The sequence below is a fragment of the Gallinula chloropus genome, assembly GCF_964237585.1.
Source record: "Gallinula chloropus genome assembly, chromosome: 1".
In the NCBI taxonomy this organism is placed as follows: domain Eukaryota; kingdom Metazoa; phylum Chordata; class Aves; order Gruiformes; family Rallidae; genus Gallinula; species Gallinula chloropus.
In genome coordinates, this window is record NC_140085.1 from 184,432,177 (window position 1) to 184,446,290 (window position 14,114).

At 41.9% G+C, this 14,114-nt stretch overlaps 1 protein-coding gene across 1 annotated transcript in view; it reads left to right on the forward strand.

The window, feature by feature from the left end:
- Positions 1-3,956: 3,956 nt before the first annotated feature.
- RNASEH2B (ribonuclease H2 subunit B) overlaps positions 3,957-14,114 on the forward strand; it is a 39,713-nt gene continuing 29,555 nt past the window's right edge. The window contains exon 1 of the mRNA XM_084279735.1: positions 3,957-4,034. Coding sequence (XP_084135861.1) covers positions 3,971-4,034 — 64 coding nt within the window. The 5' untranslated portion in view covers positions 3,957-3,970. The remainder of the gene's footprint in view (positions 4,035-14,114) is intronic.

Consider the following 14,114-nt stretch of genomic DNA (forward strand, 5'->3'; position numbering starts at 1 on the left):
AGCACTGATACTTCATCGCCAGTGTATGTTCACTCAAAATATGCTAAGAATATACCATTTGTCATTCAAATGAGCTTATTTTAATGTATAATGAAGCATGATTCATGTTTCCTTATGCAGTCTTATTAGGCTTTTCAGTTTTCATATTTAGCTGTTATTTTTCTTTCCTTGAGTCTATCCACCATTAGTGGCAAGGAGGAAAGGGGTGTGATTCTTGTCTAATAGGAACAAAAACGAGAAAAAAAGACCAAGTAAAATGTTTTCAGTTTGTTTCAATGTGACACATATTTGTTTTTAATAAAACCCGACAAAACAATAATTTGACCTGTAATCAAAAGAACAGTATTTCAAACTAGACACCTTAAAATGGATCACAATTATCCTGGTACATCAGATAACATTTCATGCATCAATAGGCTTTTTACTGGGATGCAAGGTAACACTTCCATAGATACAGCTGACCCTTAAACCTGCAGACTTTAAGTTATGCATGTAAATGTTTGAACCACTGATGCGTAAAATAGATAAACTTGGCACATAAATATAATTTCTTTGTTGAAACAGTGTAAAATGAAACATAATCATAAGTTGAAACATTTTTGTCTTTGAAATGACAGCCTTGCCTCCACAAGGAATCACACTTCTTTCCAAACATTGTTTCACTTCTTGCTCCCAGCAAGATTCAAATGTTGCTTCACTTAAGGCTGGTGTAGGGGGGGAGAGAGGGGCAAATCGCACAGCTGAAGGTGGACAAAGGTAGGGTTTCTTTGGCAGCAGAAAGTCAAGTCATTTTTGTTTGGCAAAAAAATGCATTTGCACAGACATTTGGATGATGAGAAGCAGCCCCAGAAGAAACGAATGACTGGGCAGCGTGCAGGTGAAGTCCAAATGCACATCAAATGTCTCTGACACATGTAGAATGACCGCCCTCGGATAAGAAGCTGTCCCGCATCGCATGCATTTAGCTCTCTGGGCATGATGAGTCATACAGACCCAAATGAGAATATCCATGTGTGTAAAATTAAGATTTCAGTATTTACAGTGATATCACCACAGCAGTTCCGAGCAGTCTGGTGTTTTAAAATTCAGCATTTTCTTTCTGGGAGATATCACTGTTGGCAAGCCTGGAGGAAAAGTGTTTAATTCTTAAGCAAATAAGATTTTAGTATCATCAGCTCCTGACAGAAATCTCTAATTAGTATATCTTTTGTTTATAATGATATAGTATATCCTCTGTTTATAAAGACAGATAATATATCTCAAATGTTAATGAGTAACAACAGAAAGTTTTAAATATTTAATATGTATCAATTACTGCATTAGTTTTACTCCGAAGCTGATGTCATTCTGGAGCCTTATTCAGGCCCATTTGTGAATTTCTGTTTGGGGTACTTTGAAGCATCTGAGAAAAGCATTTCTACATGAAAGTTCCCGGGGAAAAAGACCTTACAGATCCCAGGGCCAATATGCATATCTCCAATATATCCAGAGATGCACATTGTGAGATGCTCATAGATCAAAATAAATTAACAGCTGCAACGACCCGTGCAGTTTCACTGGTGTTAGGAGTGGTCAGCACCTCTGAAATCTAGCTGGCCTGAATAAGGATGGATTCGTGCTTTGAAAAATGTGAGCTTAATAAGTTCATTTTATGGATGTACAGCAATGTCTGTTGCAACATTCCCATCACACACCATGGTCAGGGAGGAAATAGGGCATCTGAACAACAGCAGGTTGTGCCTCTAATTTTTTACTGACAGAGTTGTCAGGGCCTGGAACAGGCTGTCAAGGGAGGTGGTTGAGTCACCTTCCCTGGATGTGTTTAAAAAAAAGGACAGATGAGGTACTTAGGGATATGGTTTAGCATAGGACAGGAACGTTTTGACTTGATGATCTTAAAGGTCTTTTCCAACCTTGTGATTCTGTAATTCTGTAAGCTTGACCCTGACACTTGCTGCAGCTGGAGGCTTGCAGGGGTGGATTCCCAGCTTTTCCAGAGCTTTGTTAAGCTCACCAGTGCACAATAGCCTGCAACTCGTCATCGTTTTCAGGACTAGAGGCCAAACTGATGTTGTTATTTATGAAGAACCTTTTCGCCATATGGAAGGCTTTCCTTCGAAGGTTTCAAACACAGAAACCAGCTCTGTTCTCCTCTTCCAGTGTTCTTCTCCAGATGACAGCAGAGCAGTCGGGAGACTCTTCTCTTTGCTCACACAAGTACTGAGGAGGGTTTTGCAAGACCCATTGGTGAATGTTGCAACCCAGGCATATGCCATGGCAAATCGCAGACGCTTTGAAAGCAAGAGATTTCAGTGGGGACTTCTTCAAAACACATGGTGTGGTGCGGTCTTCGGCACTTAGATCTTGCCCTACTTCAAGCAGGGGGGGAAAAATCAGGAAAATTAAAATAAAACAAATTTAGATTAACGTAATCTCAGCGTTATGAATGTATATGCTCAAACTTCAGGAAATTATTTTTTTTCAGCCTTACATCAACTCAGCTGTTTTGCATATGTTGGCCTTGGTTAGTTCTGCTCTGTTTTGGGACATAGATGTTAATGTTTTTAATATTTGATGCGTTAAATCTCCAATATTTAAAATTGATATGAATACTGTAATACTTTGGATAACTTTTGCCTCCTAAATCTCTGGGCCAGTGGCCATCAACCCATTCCTGTGTTGGCAAAGCAAAGTTAATGCATGTATGTGCATGCATATGAAAGAAAATATGCAAAAGTCTGGATCTTATTTTGTGACTATGACTCCTCGGTGTGATCTGTAGTGGAGGACCTACTTAACGTAATCATATTATACACTGGGAAGAATGGCTGCTCATGCCCCAGCCTTGGAGGACCAAAGTTTCACAGAACATCAGGGGCTGGCAGGGTCTAGTCCAGTTCCCTGCTCAGGGCTGGGCCAGCTACAACGGGCGCTCAGGGCAGCGTTCAGTCAGGTTTTTGCATCTCCACAGATGGAGACTCTGCAGTCATTCAGGGCAACCTGGTCCAGTGTTCAACCACTCAATCCGCACCACTGAGAAAAGCCTGGCTCCATCTTCTTGCCTCTCCCCATGAGATAATCGCCCATGGATTAAAATCTGCCCCCCACTGAAGCCTTTCCTTCCCGGGGCTACACAGCCCCAACTTTCAGCCTTTGCCTCATGTCAGATGTTTAAATCCGTTAATCACCTCCATGGCATTTCTGCCTTCACGTCCAAACTCATCACGCCTAAAAGAAGCGGTACTCCCCTCAGGACAAAGCTTTCGACAGGGGCTGGCAGCGATGGAGCAGCGAACAGGCACCGCTCGGCTGCAGCAGCCCGAATGCCTGCCACAGACCCCTGCGAAACTGCCACCTCCCCGCCTGCAAGGGAACGGGGTTAAAAAGAAGCTTTTGCCTGTCAGCACTCAGAGCATGAGGGGCAAAACGTGTATGGAAAAGCAGCCCTACTGCCGTTCGGCTCCTGGGCCGAGAGCAGGGAGAGGAGCTCCGAGGAGCTACACGTCGCTGCCCGCTGGCATGCCCGCCCGCCCGCCTGCCTGCCTGCCTGCCTGCCTGCCCGCTGGCATGCCCGCTGGCATGCCTGCCTGCCTGCCTCCTGCCTCCCGCCCCCTGCCCAACAGCCTACAGCCCGCTCAGGGCGAGGGGAGAGGAAGGAAGAGATTGTGCCGCTCTTCGTCCCGCCCGCAATGGCTTGTACCATCTCTCCCCTTGGGAGGGGGAGGAGAGGTGAAGCGGCGCTGTAGCCCCAGCCATCTCAGTGCTCTGCTGGCGCCCGCCCCCCTTTCTCGCCCGCAGGGTGGCGCCGTCCTGCCGCCTCGCGCGGGACTGCGGGGCGCGCGGCCGCCGGGCGAGCAGCGGCGCGTGGTGCTTCTTCCCGCCTCTCCCCCCCCACCCCCTGCGGTCCCGCCCCGGCCGCCATGTTGCTGCGGCGGCGGGAGCGGCGGCGGGAGCTCGGGGCGTACGGAGCATGCACGGCGCGAAGCAGCGTCCTGCGGGCGCGCACCCTCGCCAGTGGGTGCTGATTGCACCAGGTAACGCAGCGGGGCTCTGAGGTGGGACAGGCTCTGCCGCAGCGCCGATCTCTCGTTCTCCACCGCGCCCTGCTGACCGGCCCAGGCGCTGCTTGCCCGTACCGCGGCGGGGCCGGACCGGGCCGGGCCGTCGCTCGCACAGGCGATGGGTGCTTTTCTCTGAGGAATGGGGCAGGTCTCTGGGCTGCGGTGTGCAGCCAGCCCCAGCCCCGGAGTGGTAAGGACGTTTTGAGACACAGCCTTTTACACGAGGCCCTGCAAAATACCCTCCCTTCTTTCTCTCCAGGGACCCATGTTCCCCCCTCTGCATCTCTGCGTTTTGGTTTTGTGTGTCGTTGGGGTTTTTCCAAAGGTCAGCTCGCCCCTGCTTTGCAGACACTGTTTTGAACCCTGGGGAGAGGAACAGTCTTGTCACCGAGGTCCCTGGTGTAGCCTGCTGCTGGCAGCCCACCTTGCTTCTGTCCTCTTAGCCCCTTTCTGTGTTTGTTTGGCGGGTTTTTTTAAGGAAACGGTTTAGTGCCCCACGCCTCGTCTCTAAAAGAAATTCCTTGGAAATCATAAGTCCTCAGGCAGAGTGAGATGTCCACAGCTCTACCCCTCTATAGGCTGAAGACAATATTCGCAAGGACTTAAACACCGGGTTTGGATTAGTTTCTCTCACCACTGAATAAATGGGATGATACCTTTCCCACTTTACATTTATGAGTGCCTAGTATCACCGTTTAAAATCGCAGATCACAAAAGGTTTTTGTATTGGAGGATATGAGTGAAACAGGATGTGCTTAAACTCCCAAGTCACAATGAAGGAGGAGATGTTTCATAAGTGCTTTATTTAGTTTACTTTTTTAAGGAAATGAAACTTCCACAGTTGTCTGTGGGTCTGTTTTGTACTGTGCCTATTTCTTCCCCCACCTCAAAACTTTTGATTGTCAATTTCAACCAAAGCTGATAAAGAAGAGCTCTTGGGATAATTTTATGAGTCTTGCAAAAATGACTCTGATGACGTGACAAATACTATAAATGACACCACTGAAGTGAAGGTGTAGGAAGAGCTAGCTTAGTTCAGCAAAGGTTGAAAACAAGTAAGGAGCTCAGCCTTGAGGCATGCATCCTTAAGCCATGTAACCTCTCTAGCTAGCAAAATAAGAAACAACCAATTGTTAGGACTTCACTGATGCCTCTCTTCCTCTGGTTTTAACTTTTCACTTCAACCATTTGGTATCTGACATGCTTGATGCCTAAGAAAGGAATTTATAAGTGAGGAGGGTTTTTAAACTTTTTTTAATATTGACTCTCTCCAGGCTAGGATTTAAAGCTGAATCTTGTATCAGATGACTGGCTATGCCAACAGATGTCCATACTGTGCAAATATTTACAAATATGCTTAACTTATGCATGAGTAGTCAGTTTTGTGCAGTTAGTTAAATTCTTCAGTAAGTGTTTGCAGGATTGGAGCCAGAACTTGTAACTTTCGTGAAGCCAGACAGTTTGTATTACCAATTATGCCAGCACAGCTCTGACAAAATTTATATAGTGCTCCAGACCTGTAAGAAAGTTTATTAAGCCTTAGTAGAACCTCAAAGTACATAGTGATTTTTAAAAAAAGTCTATGGCTGATAATCACGGAATAACTCCATGGCTGATGAGGTTTACCAGTCATATGAATAGGACTGCTGAAATTAAATAAATGTAATTATTGTAGTTTGATTTTAACCTTTTTTTCTTTTTTCAGAAAGGAGAATAATTTTAAAGTTAATGTATATCACTTATCAAAGTTTTGAATTCCTAACTGTTTTTGGAATGGATCTCAGAAGTTCTTCATTGGCGATTTAGCAGAATTTGTAGTAGGAAGACCTGGTTACCTTTAGGAATGAAGGTGGATGTAGTTGGATTTGCAACAAAACTTGCTTTTTCTTTGACTACGTTACATTGTATTCATGTGGCAATTCACATCTTCATAATAGCTGCCTGGCATTATGCTACATACATGCATAAAAATGACTGGATCTGTTTCTGGAGGTGAATTTAACACCATTTTTTCAGTAAGTCTACTAAGAGCTTCTAGGCTTATTTATTTTTTTGTATCTGTGCCCTTTATTCTGTATGTAGCTGGAGGAAGGAACAAGGTGTGTTCTAATGCTATGCAAGAAGCTCTAAAACTTATTGCATTAAGGGTACTTTCTGAGGTCGTGATTTTACGTGTTTAAGTTAGCTTGAACTACTCACCTGGGTAGTCTGCTTCCTAGAACAGCTTGTACACTTAATAATGTATACTATCCCACACAACCTAATAGCATCTCCACTTGGATATATGCCATTTATCTTGCTTTGATTGTGACATCTTAAAAGGCCCTGTATGGATGGAGATGATAACTGGTTCTGCAAAGAGGCTAGATATCTCAGTCTGAAAAGGAATGAGATCTGTCAGAAGTATAGAATGAAAACAATGAGAACTCAAACTTGCTTTCTTAAGCATCATTATTTTTAAATCATTCAGATTGTTAGAGGTTCAACAGTAGCTTTCCAGAACAAGGTGAAGATAGAGCTGGATTTTGAACACTGATGCATGTGTTGCTCTGATTCTTTAGTTATTACATTGTTCTGTGTCTCATTTTGCACAAGTCTCTGACTGATTTTGCTGCTTATGTGACAAGTAGAAACACTTAACTGTCTAAAAAGCCCATCTAAGAAACAAGTAAGATTTTTGTCTTATTTGGACTTAAGCAACTGACAACATCAGGTTGATATCTGGAACAGAACAGCTAAAAAGCAGGCAGATTTTTTAACTGGAGAAAGTGAGCAGAGTATGCTTGTCTTCTTCAGTATTGAAGGTTACAAAGTTGCTGTTAATTTCCTTGTTTCAGTACACACATATACTATGTTTTATTAAATAGATATTAAATTGCTTCTGTGCAGTTCAGAGCACCATTGACAACCAAGGCCATAAATTTCCTTTATGATTTCTGAATTTTTATATAGATTTCAGTGTTCTGGAAACAGCTCAGAAACAAGGAATCTCCTCTGTCAGGTAGAACTGCCCATGTTCTTTGTTGAAGGCATGATTATGGCTAGAGGAATGATGAAGTTGGAGTAGTTGTTTTGCCAATGATGTGTCCTACCCTGGCCCTCTTGAACTGTTCTGGAGGGCCAGACTGTCGCTTTCTTTTGCAAGCGTTCAACTTTATCATTATATTTAGGGTATGAAAAAACCTTGATCCTTGGTGACTGTGGCATGGTCACTGTGATCTGTGCCTGCACATCACAGGACAGAGTTATAAACCACATAGGTCAACAGGTATTTTTCATGGATTGTAGAAGTGAGCGAAGTCTGGGAAGGCAGGGAGCAGAGCTGTCTGAGCTGAGAGGCATGGTTGATGTTCAGTCACCAGTCCAGTCACCCTGTGCTTCATTTGAATCAGTCTGTCCCATGATGGTCTTTCCTCATTCACTGTTCTTGGCAGCAGACTGGTGACAGTCTTTGCTCTCACCAGCCCCTTGGCACACCAAGATGCTTAAGCTATTTGGCGTGGGAGAGTCACTCAAGGGAAGAAGGGAAGTCTTATTAGGAAGGGGAAAGGTGAGCCTCAGACAGTCATATGTGGACTGGCTAGTAAGCAACTTCTGTGTGTGGCAGCAAATGTTACCTTTAGAAATGGTAGCCCATTCTTGTTCCAGTGAGACCTCTTGTGATGGTGGTATTTAGTTTTTTCCAGGAAGACAGGATTATTTGATATACCAATATAATAATCTTTTTGTTGTTTTTATAAGCGAAATTGTTCCTATGTTGGGGATTGAAAGACCAAGGACAGGACAAAGGGGCAAGCCAGAAGTCGGGAGAGAGGATTTAGGAAGTGTTGATCTGGAGGAGAACATAGAATGAGGTGTTAGCCATGAGGACAGGGTGCTAACCATGTTAATTGCTCCTGAAAGGCTGGAAGCCACTAGTGTACACTGTGCAGTCTACATTTAGAGGACAGTTGAGAAATAGATGTGAATAGTCAGGAGAGAAAAAAGTGATCAAATAGGAAGAAGGTAGATGAAGGGATTGGTCATATGGAGGGAGGTGATGAGGACAGAAAATTTGGGTATGTGGGTAGGGGGTGGAGCTGGGCATGCTTTAACTATGCTGTGGATGCACAGGCACCAGATTTGGCCTAGAGCAGACTCAGCTCAGCACTAACAGTTTATTAGTTCAAGTGCTGTGCCATGTTAACACATCTCTGCTATTTCCAGGACCAGTTTTGCAGCACAGCTGCTTTCAGACAGTGTCTGAACAAACAAGTCCTGATGGACCCAAGCTGGCTCTGTGCAGACCAACTTGGGTGTTTCTGTGCTGTGCTCCACGTTCCAGGAGGATTTTATTAGCTTGGCTGGAAATCCGGATCTGAACTTGCTCTTTGCAGGGTAGTTGATGGCAATGGTTAAGAAGACCTCCTGAATCTGGAGTTCTGGAGGAATCATGGCACAGAGACACCAAAGTGCTAATAAGTCCTAAAGGACTCATGTCGACTTCATTGGTGGGTGGCTGACTTTCCATATTGTGCTTTTCTCATAGTATTTGGATAACCAGGGATGTTATATTACCCATGTGTCTGAGCCCCCCTTTACACCTTAGAATGTAGAGCTTCCTATATAGACTTCCTGTTCTATTGGTCTAGCCACCAAATAGGTACAAGGGAAAAAAGTAGCTCCTGAGGATTAAAACCTGGCCATCTCACAGCTAGAAAGTTGCTGGTGATGTGCTTCAGCAGAGGAGGTTCTGTTTTCTGTATGTTTTTTTAAATCCCCCTACCTGAACCAATGAGATAAGGTTTGGGTTTTTTTCTGTGCTTATAGGAAATTTCTCTTTGCTTTATGAGTTAGCCCCATGGAACTGTCAATTTTAATGTTTTCTCTGAAAATCATAAGAACTACAAATTACTGTCTAGACAGAGAAATAATACTGACACCCCACCTAATTGTAGGGTTCTAAGGACAGAGCTCTGGAAAACCCTCAAATACTGTGATAAAGTCTTATGACATAAATCTGATCTGGGCTCTGTATAACAAATAAACATTCTTATGTAATGGCTTCTAGCTGGTCTTACCAATAGCAACCAAAATCACACTAGCTGTTTAACAGGATGGGTGTGAAGGGCAGTGTCTTTTCAGTACACTTTCTCAGGGATAGGTGTTATGTCAGAACTGAAACTATTTATATCCTTCACAGGTTTTAGCAAAGAGGTCAGGAATTTAAGGCAGTTTTTTAAGCCACACTACACCTAAAGTTTAGACTGCTGTATTTAATTTGTTCTGTGTTTGCATCTATTAGGAAACAAAGTAAAGGTTAGCTGCAAGCAGAAAATTATTTTCAACCTTTATTTTTCTGAACTAGACAAGTTTAGTTGACTGTGCTTTTTTTTTTTCAATCTGCTGTTTTCTTAAACAGTAAATTGATTAGCATTCTTTTATTATTTTTTATGGGAACTGCCATATGAATAGCACTGGAAGGATTGTAAGGGGGAGGGAAATTTAACAATCGTATTATTTTTAGGAATTACTTATTTAAAAATAAAAGGAGCAGTTTCACATTAGGCTTGGCAAGTTGTTTGAACAAATCTCATATATGCCAAAATTCAGATGGAGTCAGAAATAAATGGACTGTGATGCCAAACCGTAGGGCATCAGCCCATATTAAATTAATCCTTTGCTCTTTCAAATGAGACCAGGGAACTTTTGTATCCATGCAACACCAGAGGAAGAATTTGACTTGAAAATTGGGGGTCATATTGAAAGATGTCTTAGCAAAAGACATTATGGCATACTTAATGTGTGAAAGTAGTTTGCTTTAAAGTCTGAAGTGGGCAGGTTTGGGTTTGTTTTGTGGGTTTTTTTCCATTCTCGCACCTTGCACTTAAAACTTTGATACACGGTTCTGTTTAGCATTTAAAAAGCAGTTCAATTTATCTACTAAATAGACTACGTTGCTAGGCTGTTAGGAAGCTTGATTCAGAAGTTGTAGTGAATGTCAAAATTGAGCAGGATACTCAAACAATACTTCTGAATAATTTAGATAAAGAACTTGGAAATAATATTTGCAATAAACAAATACGTGTGTTTTTTAGCATCTGTCTTTAAACATTAGTAATATATAAAATATATGCACATATTTATATACCTTTTTAATAAGGTGAATGTGAATACACTGATTTTAGAATTTAGCACTCTGTAGGCATATTTTACTTACCCTCCTCCTAAACTGGCATTTGCATCTCCTGAATAAAGCCTTTTGCCTTCAGGTAATTTGTACCGTTTCTTGTATGTCATTTCTTAAAAGGCATACTGAGCTCAGCTGCGTATAAAACAGATATAACTGGCAACCTAAGGAGCCAGAAGGAAGCACAGCAAATAAAATAACTGAAAAGAGATGTTTTAATGTGTAACACCATCTCCTACTTCTGCTTTCTGCCATCTGGCTTGGAAGAGACCAACTTATGCCAACTTAGGCCTCTCTGCACATGGGAGTAGGGCTGATTCAGCCAGTAGTACAGCTGCACCAGTGCTGACCCTATAAATATTGAGAAGGGAAGTATGAAGTTTTTATCCTTTCAAGTGATAACCTGTTCTTGAACTTCTTGAGATTGACCTCTCTTTCATTCAGCTTGAACCCCTGCATGATCTGCCTAGTATCTAGATTTCAGTAACGGGTGAATTAGTACTAGGCATTGCTGCCAGTGAGTACATGAGCGTGTTTTTTTTGGGCTGAAGAAGTGAACTGTGCCAACGTGAGTGAGAGCAAAAAGATGTTCTCAGGCAGAAGTCTTAGTATTAGCTGTATTGCATAGCTATGTACTGGAGCAAAAGACCGCTGAAACGATCTATTAGCATTTCCATGTGAAGTTTTGCCTTTTATAATTATTGTGTTTTATTGTAGAATTTTCTGGTGAAATGGGAGCCAGAAAGACTTTAAGGGATGTACATTATATGACATTAAATGTTATTTCCTTAGGGCATCAAATAATAAATGCTGTGATTACCAAACTGGTAACCATTCTGTCTTTTACAACAGGCATGGCAAAAGTCCCCTCAGGGAATCCAGTACTGTGAATGGTCAAGGAGAGGGTAAGGTGGTGAGGTAACATCAAGTTAACATAACTGAGTAACAACTAATAAGATATGTCCAAAAGTCAAGTGTGCGCAAGTTGGAAGCCCTACCTCTCTATGTGAGCACCTGAAAAAGAGGGTGCTTGCAGAGGTAAATTAAGCTGTATGCCATTTAGTACTCCCCTGAGAGTATTGTGAGCTAAGGAAGCAACAGTGTAGTCCTGTGGCTCATTTCTTGCTTTCCCACCTCTGTAAAGTCACGTATGATCTGGTTTTCTAATGAGCTTGAACTGGCCAAAGACCCCAGTGTCACATATCGAGCAGGTTATATGCTATGTCCTCTGCTTCTGAACATGAGTTCTGTCCCTTTGTTCCAGTGATCATGTAACCATATGGTGAGAATAGCTTACTGATCTGAGTGAAAATTAATACTTCTTTTTTGTGACTGCTTATTTCTCAGCTGGATCAGTGAACGTAGCTGACTTGCTATGTGGCCACAAGATTGATGGTTTTGATAGAAAGAATGCAGCAGAGATGTGCAGCAAGGAGGGAGCAGAGCTGCGAGCTCAGGACTGCGCTTCTCAGTGGCCTGTGATCTTTGGTCTTTTGAAGCCATTTGTGAAACTGTTCTCAGTCTCATTCATTACGCTAATAGTTAATTGCTTTGTAACTTATAAAAATTGACAAAAGTTTGAGTGATACAAAGTACTGGATTTATTAATTTTCACTGGGTGTTTTTCAGGGCATACTGAAGGATAAAGGACACAGGCACTGAATTAAAGCCATTTACTTCAGGGTTGACTGATTCTAAAAAGAACATAAACAAACTGATTATTAGATCTAACAGCTGTACCCTTAGGCTACATAGTTTAAAGTCTTCCATAAAATGTCCATTTAATGGGCTCCATCATAATGTCTTCATCTGACACACCTTTCGTGCATGGTTAGAAGTTAAGAAGGGAATGGAAAAGACTTGTGTAGGTGACATATGGTTTAATATCTGTTTTTAAATGAAATCTTAACTTTATATTTCCAGACTTTTAAATAATCCTGTTTTTTTGCAGGGTGATGGTGGTAGGGAAATTTGTGCTCTCAGAGGGTTTTTTCCTCTTACGCAATTGACAGATATTTACAGCCTTTTTGCTTGCTTGGCTGGCAGCTTTTTGCATGGGAATTCCATATAACTTGATATTAGTCTGTTATATATAGTATTCTATAAGCTATTTTTTTAAGAGGAAAAAAGGTGAATAGACCTTGCATCATCCATAAGAGTTTCATACATCTTAGTGGGAGTTTTATGTCCTTTTCCAATTTATTCGTGTTGCTGTACCAGCTAACACTTCTTTTTTAATGGCCAGATTCATTAGTGCCTTGTATCTATCCATTGTGGAATAAATTATTGCCAGAAATTTGACAGCTGGTTCATTTTCACTTTGTTCTGTTTATGTATTTTATAGAATATGCCTGGTTGCATGTCTGACCTCCATGAAATATGATCGGTTTTTCTTCTTTTCTGTAATGGAAAGCTTTGTTTAAGCTTTTATAGTCTCTCTTGCTCAGCTTCAGGATTCTGAGGTTGTGTGGGTAGACTCCAGTACGATTGATGGCTTTATCACTCACACTTTTAAATGGACCTAAAGGTGTGTCACTAGCGAATGAGCAGTAAACTGTAACTTAAGCAAAGTAGGCATATTTATCAGTCCACTGTTAGCTTTTAGCCATCCTGCATTGTGCTTAGCTCCGGACTCCCTCTGGTATAGCTGTAGTGGTATTGCATCTGGATTCATTCTGCATTGTTGGAGGTGTCTGTAAGCTCAGTTGAGAGAGAGGCATATACGTGCAGGGGATAGTCTTTAGGTGGGTTCAGCTGCCTCCTGGAAGTGTCTGTCATGTATGGCAGTTTAGACAGTGACTTGCTAATTGAGATGCCTCTTTGGGACAGGATTAAATGAACTCCTCTGTACCCTTGTGTCAGTTTTTTGTATCCCTGTAGTGAATGTTGTCCTAGAATAGCATGCTGTACTGGCACCTCTGTAAATAAGCTGACCTGTACTGACTGCATGTTACCTGCAGCTTACAGATGCAAGACAGTTGGTAGGAGAGTACAGTCAGTCAGAAATGTCTTACCTCTCTTGTTATTCTTGTAGATGGACCAGTTTCTATTGGCTGAGCTTTGGAAACTGTTGTAGTAAGTGTAGTGGCAATCATTGGTTGTTTTCCTTTAGGACTGAACAAAAAAAGTTCTTCCTGTGATATCCCTTTTTGTCCACTTATTTTCTTTATGAATTTGTTATCTTGATGTGAATCTTAAAGTGAAAAAAATCCCCACCCAAACCTAGTTTAATTCTTAGTTTTGATAGAAAATTGCTACAGTACTGCTTTTTCAGAAGTCTTTATTTAACTATAAGAGATCTTTGGCCAAATACATGGACTGATAAATGTAATGACATTAAAGAAATCCAGTTACCTTTCCTGTATAAAGGCCAGAACACTCACAAGTTAGGTTTGGACACCTACATTCAAAAATCTCTTGCTCAGCATTTTCCTAATCATGAAGTGTTTAAATTCAGATAAATAGGGCTGCTTTCACCCTTAAGGCCATGTTAATATTGCATCCAGTTTTCCAATCGGGGATTCTCCCAACTTGACATCTAGTAGAGCCCACCTGTAACAAAAACATATTTTAGATGTCCCTGGAAATGGAGTGGCCTATATTTTGAGGAAACTGAAATTGAAAGAAACGATGTTTGCTTTTCCCACTTCTTTCTTCTGTGTGTGTTCATTTGACATTGTCCTGCATGATGTCGTTGTCTCTAAATTGGAGGGAGAGACATGGATTTGTCAGATGGACCACTTGGTGAATATGAAATTGGCTGAATGGTTCTTTGTCAGTGGCATGGACTGTGTCAAGTTTGTCAACACCAAAATAGTATGGTATGGTCAACAGCATGACCAGCAGGTCAGGGGAGGTGATTCTGCCCCTCTGCCCTTGAGATA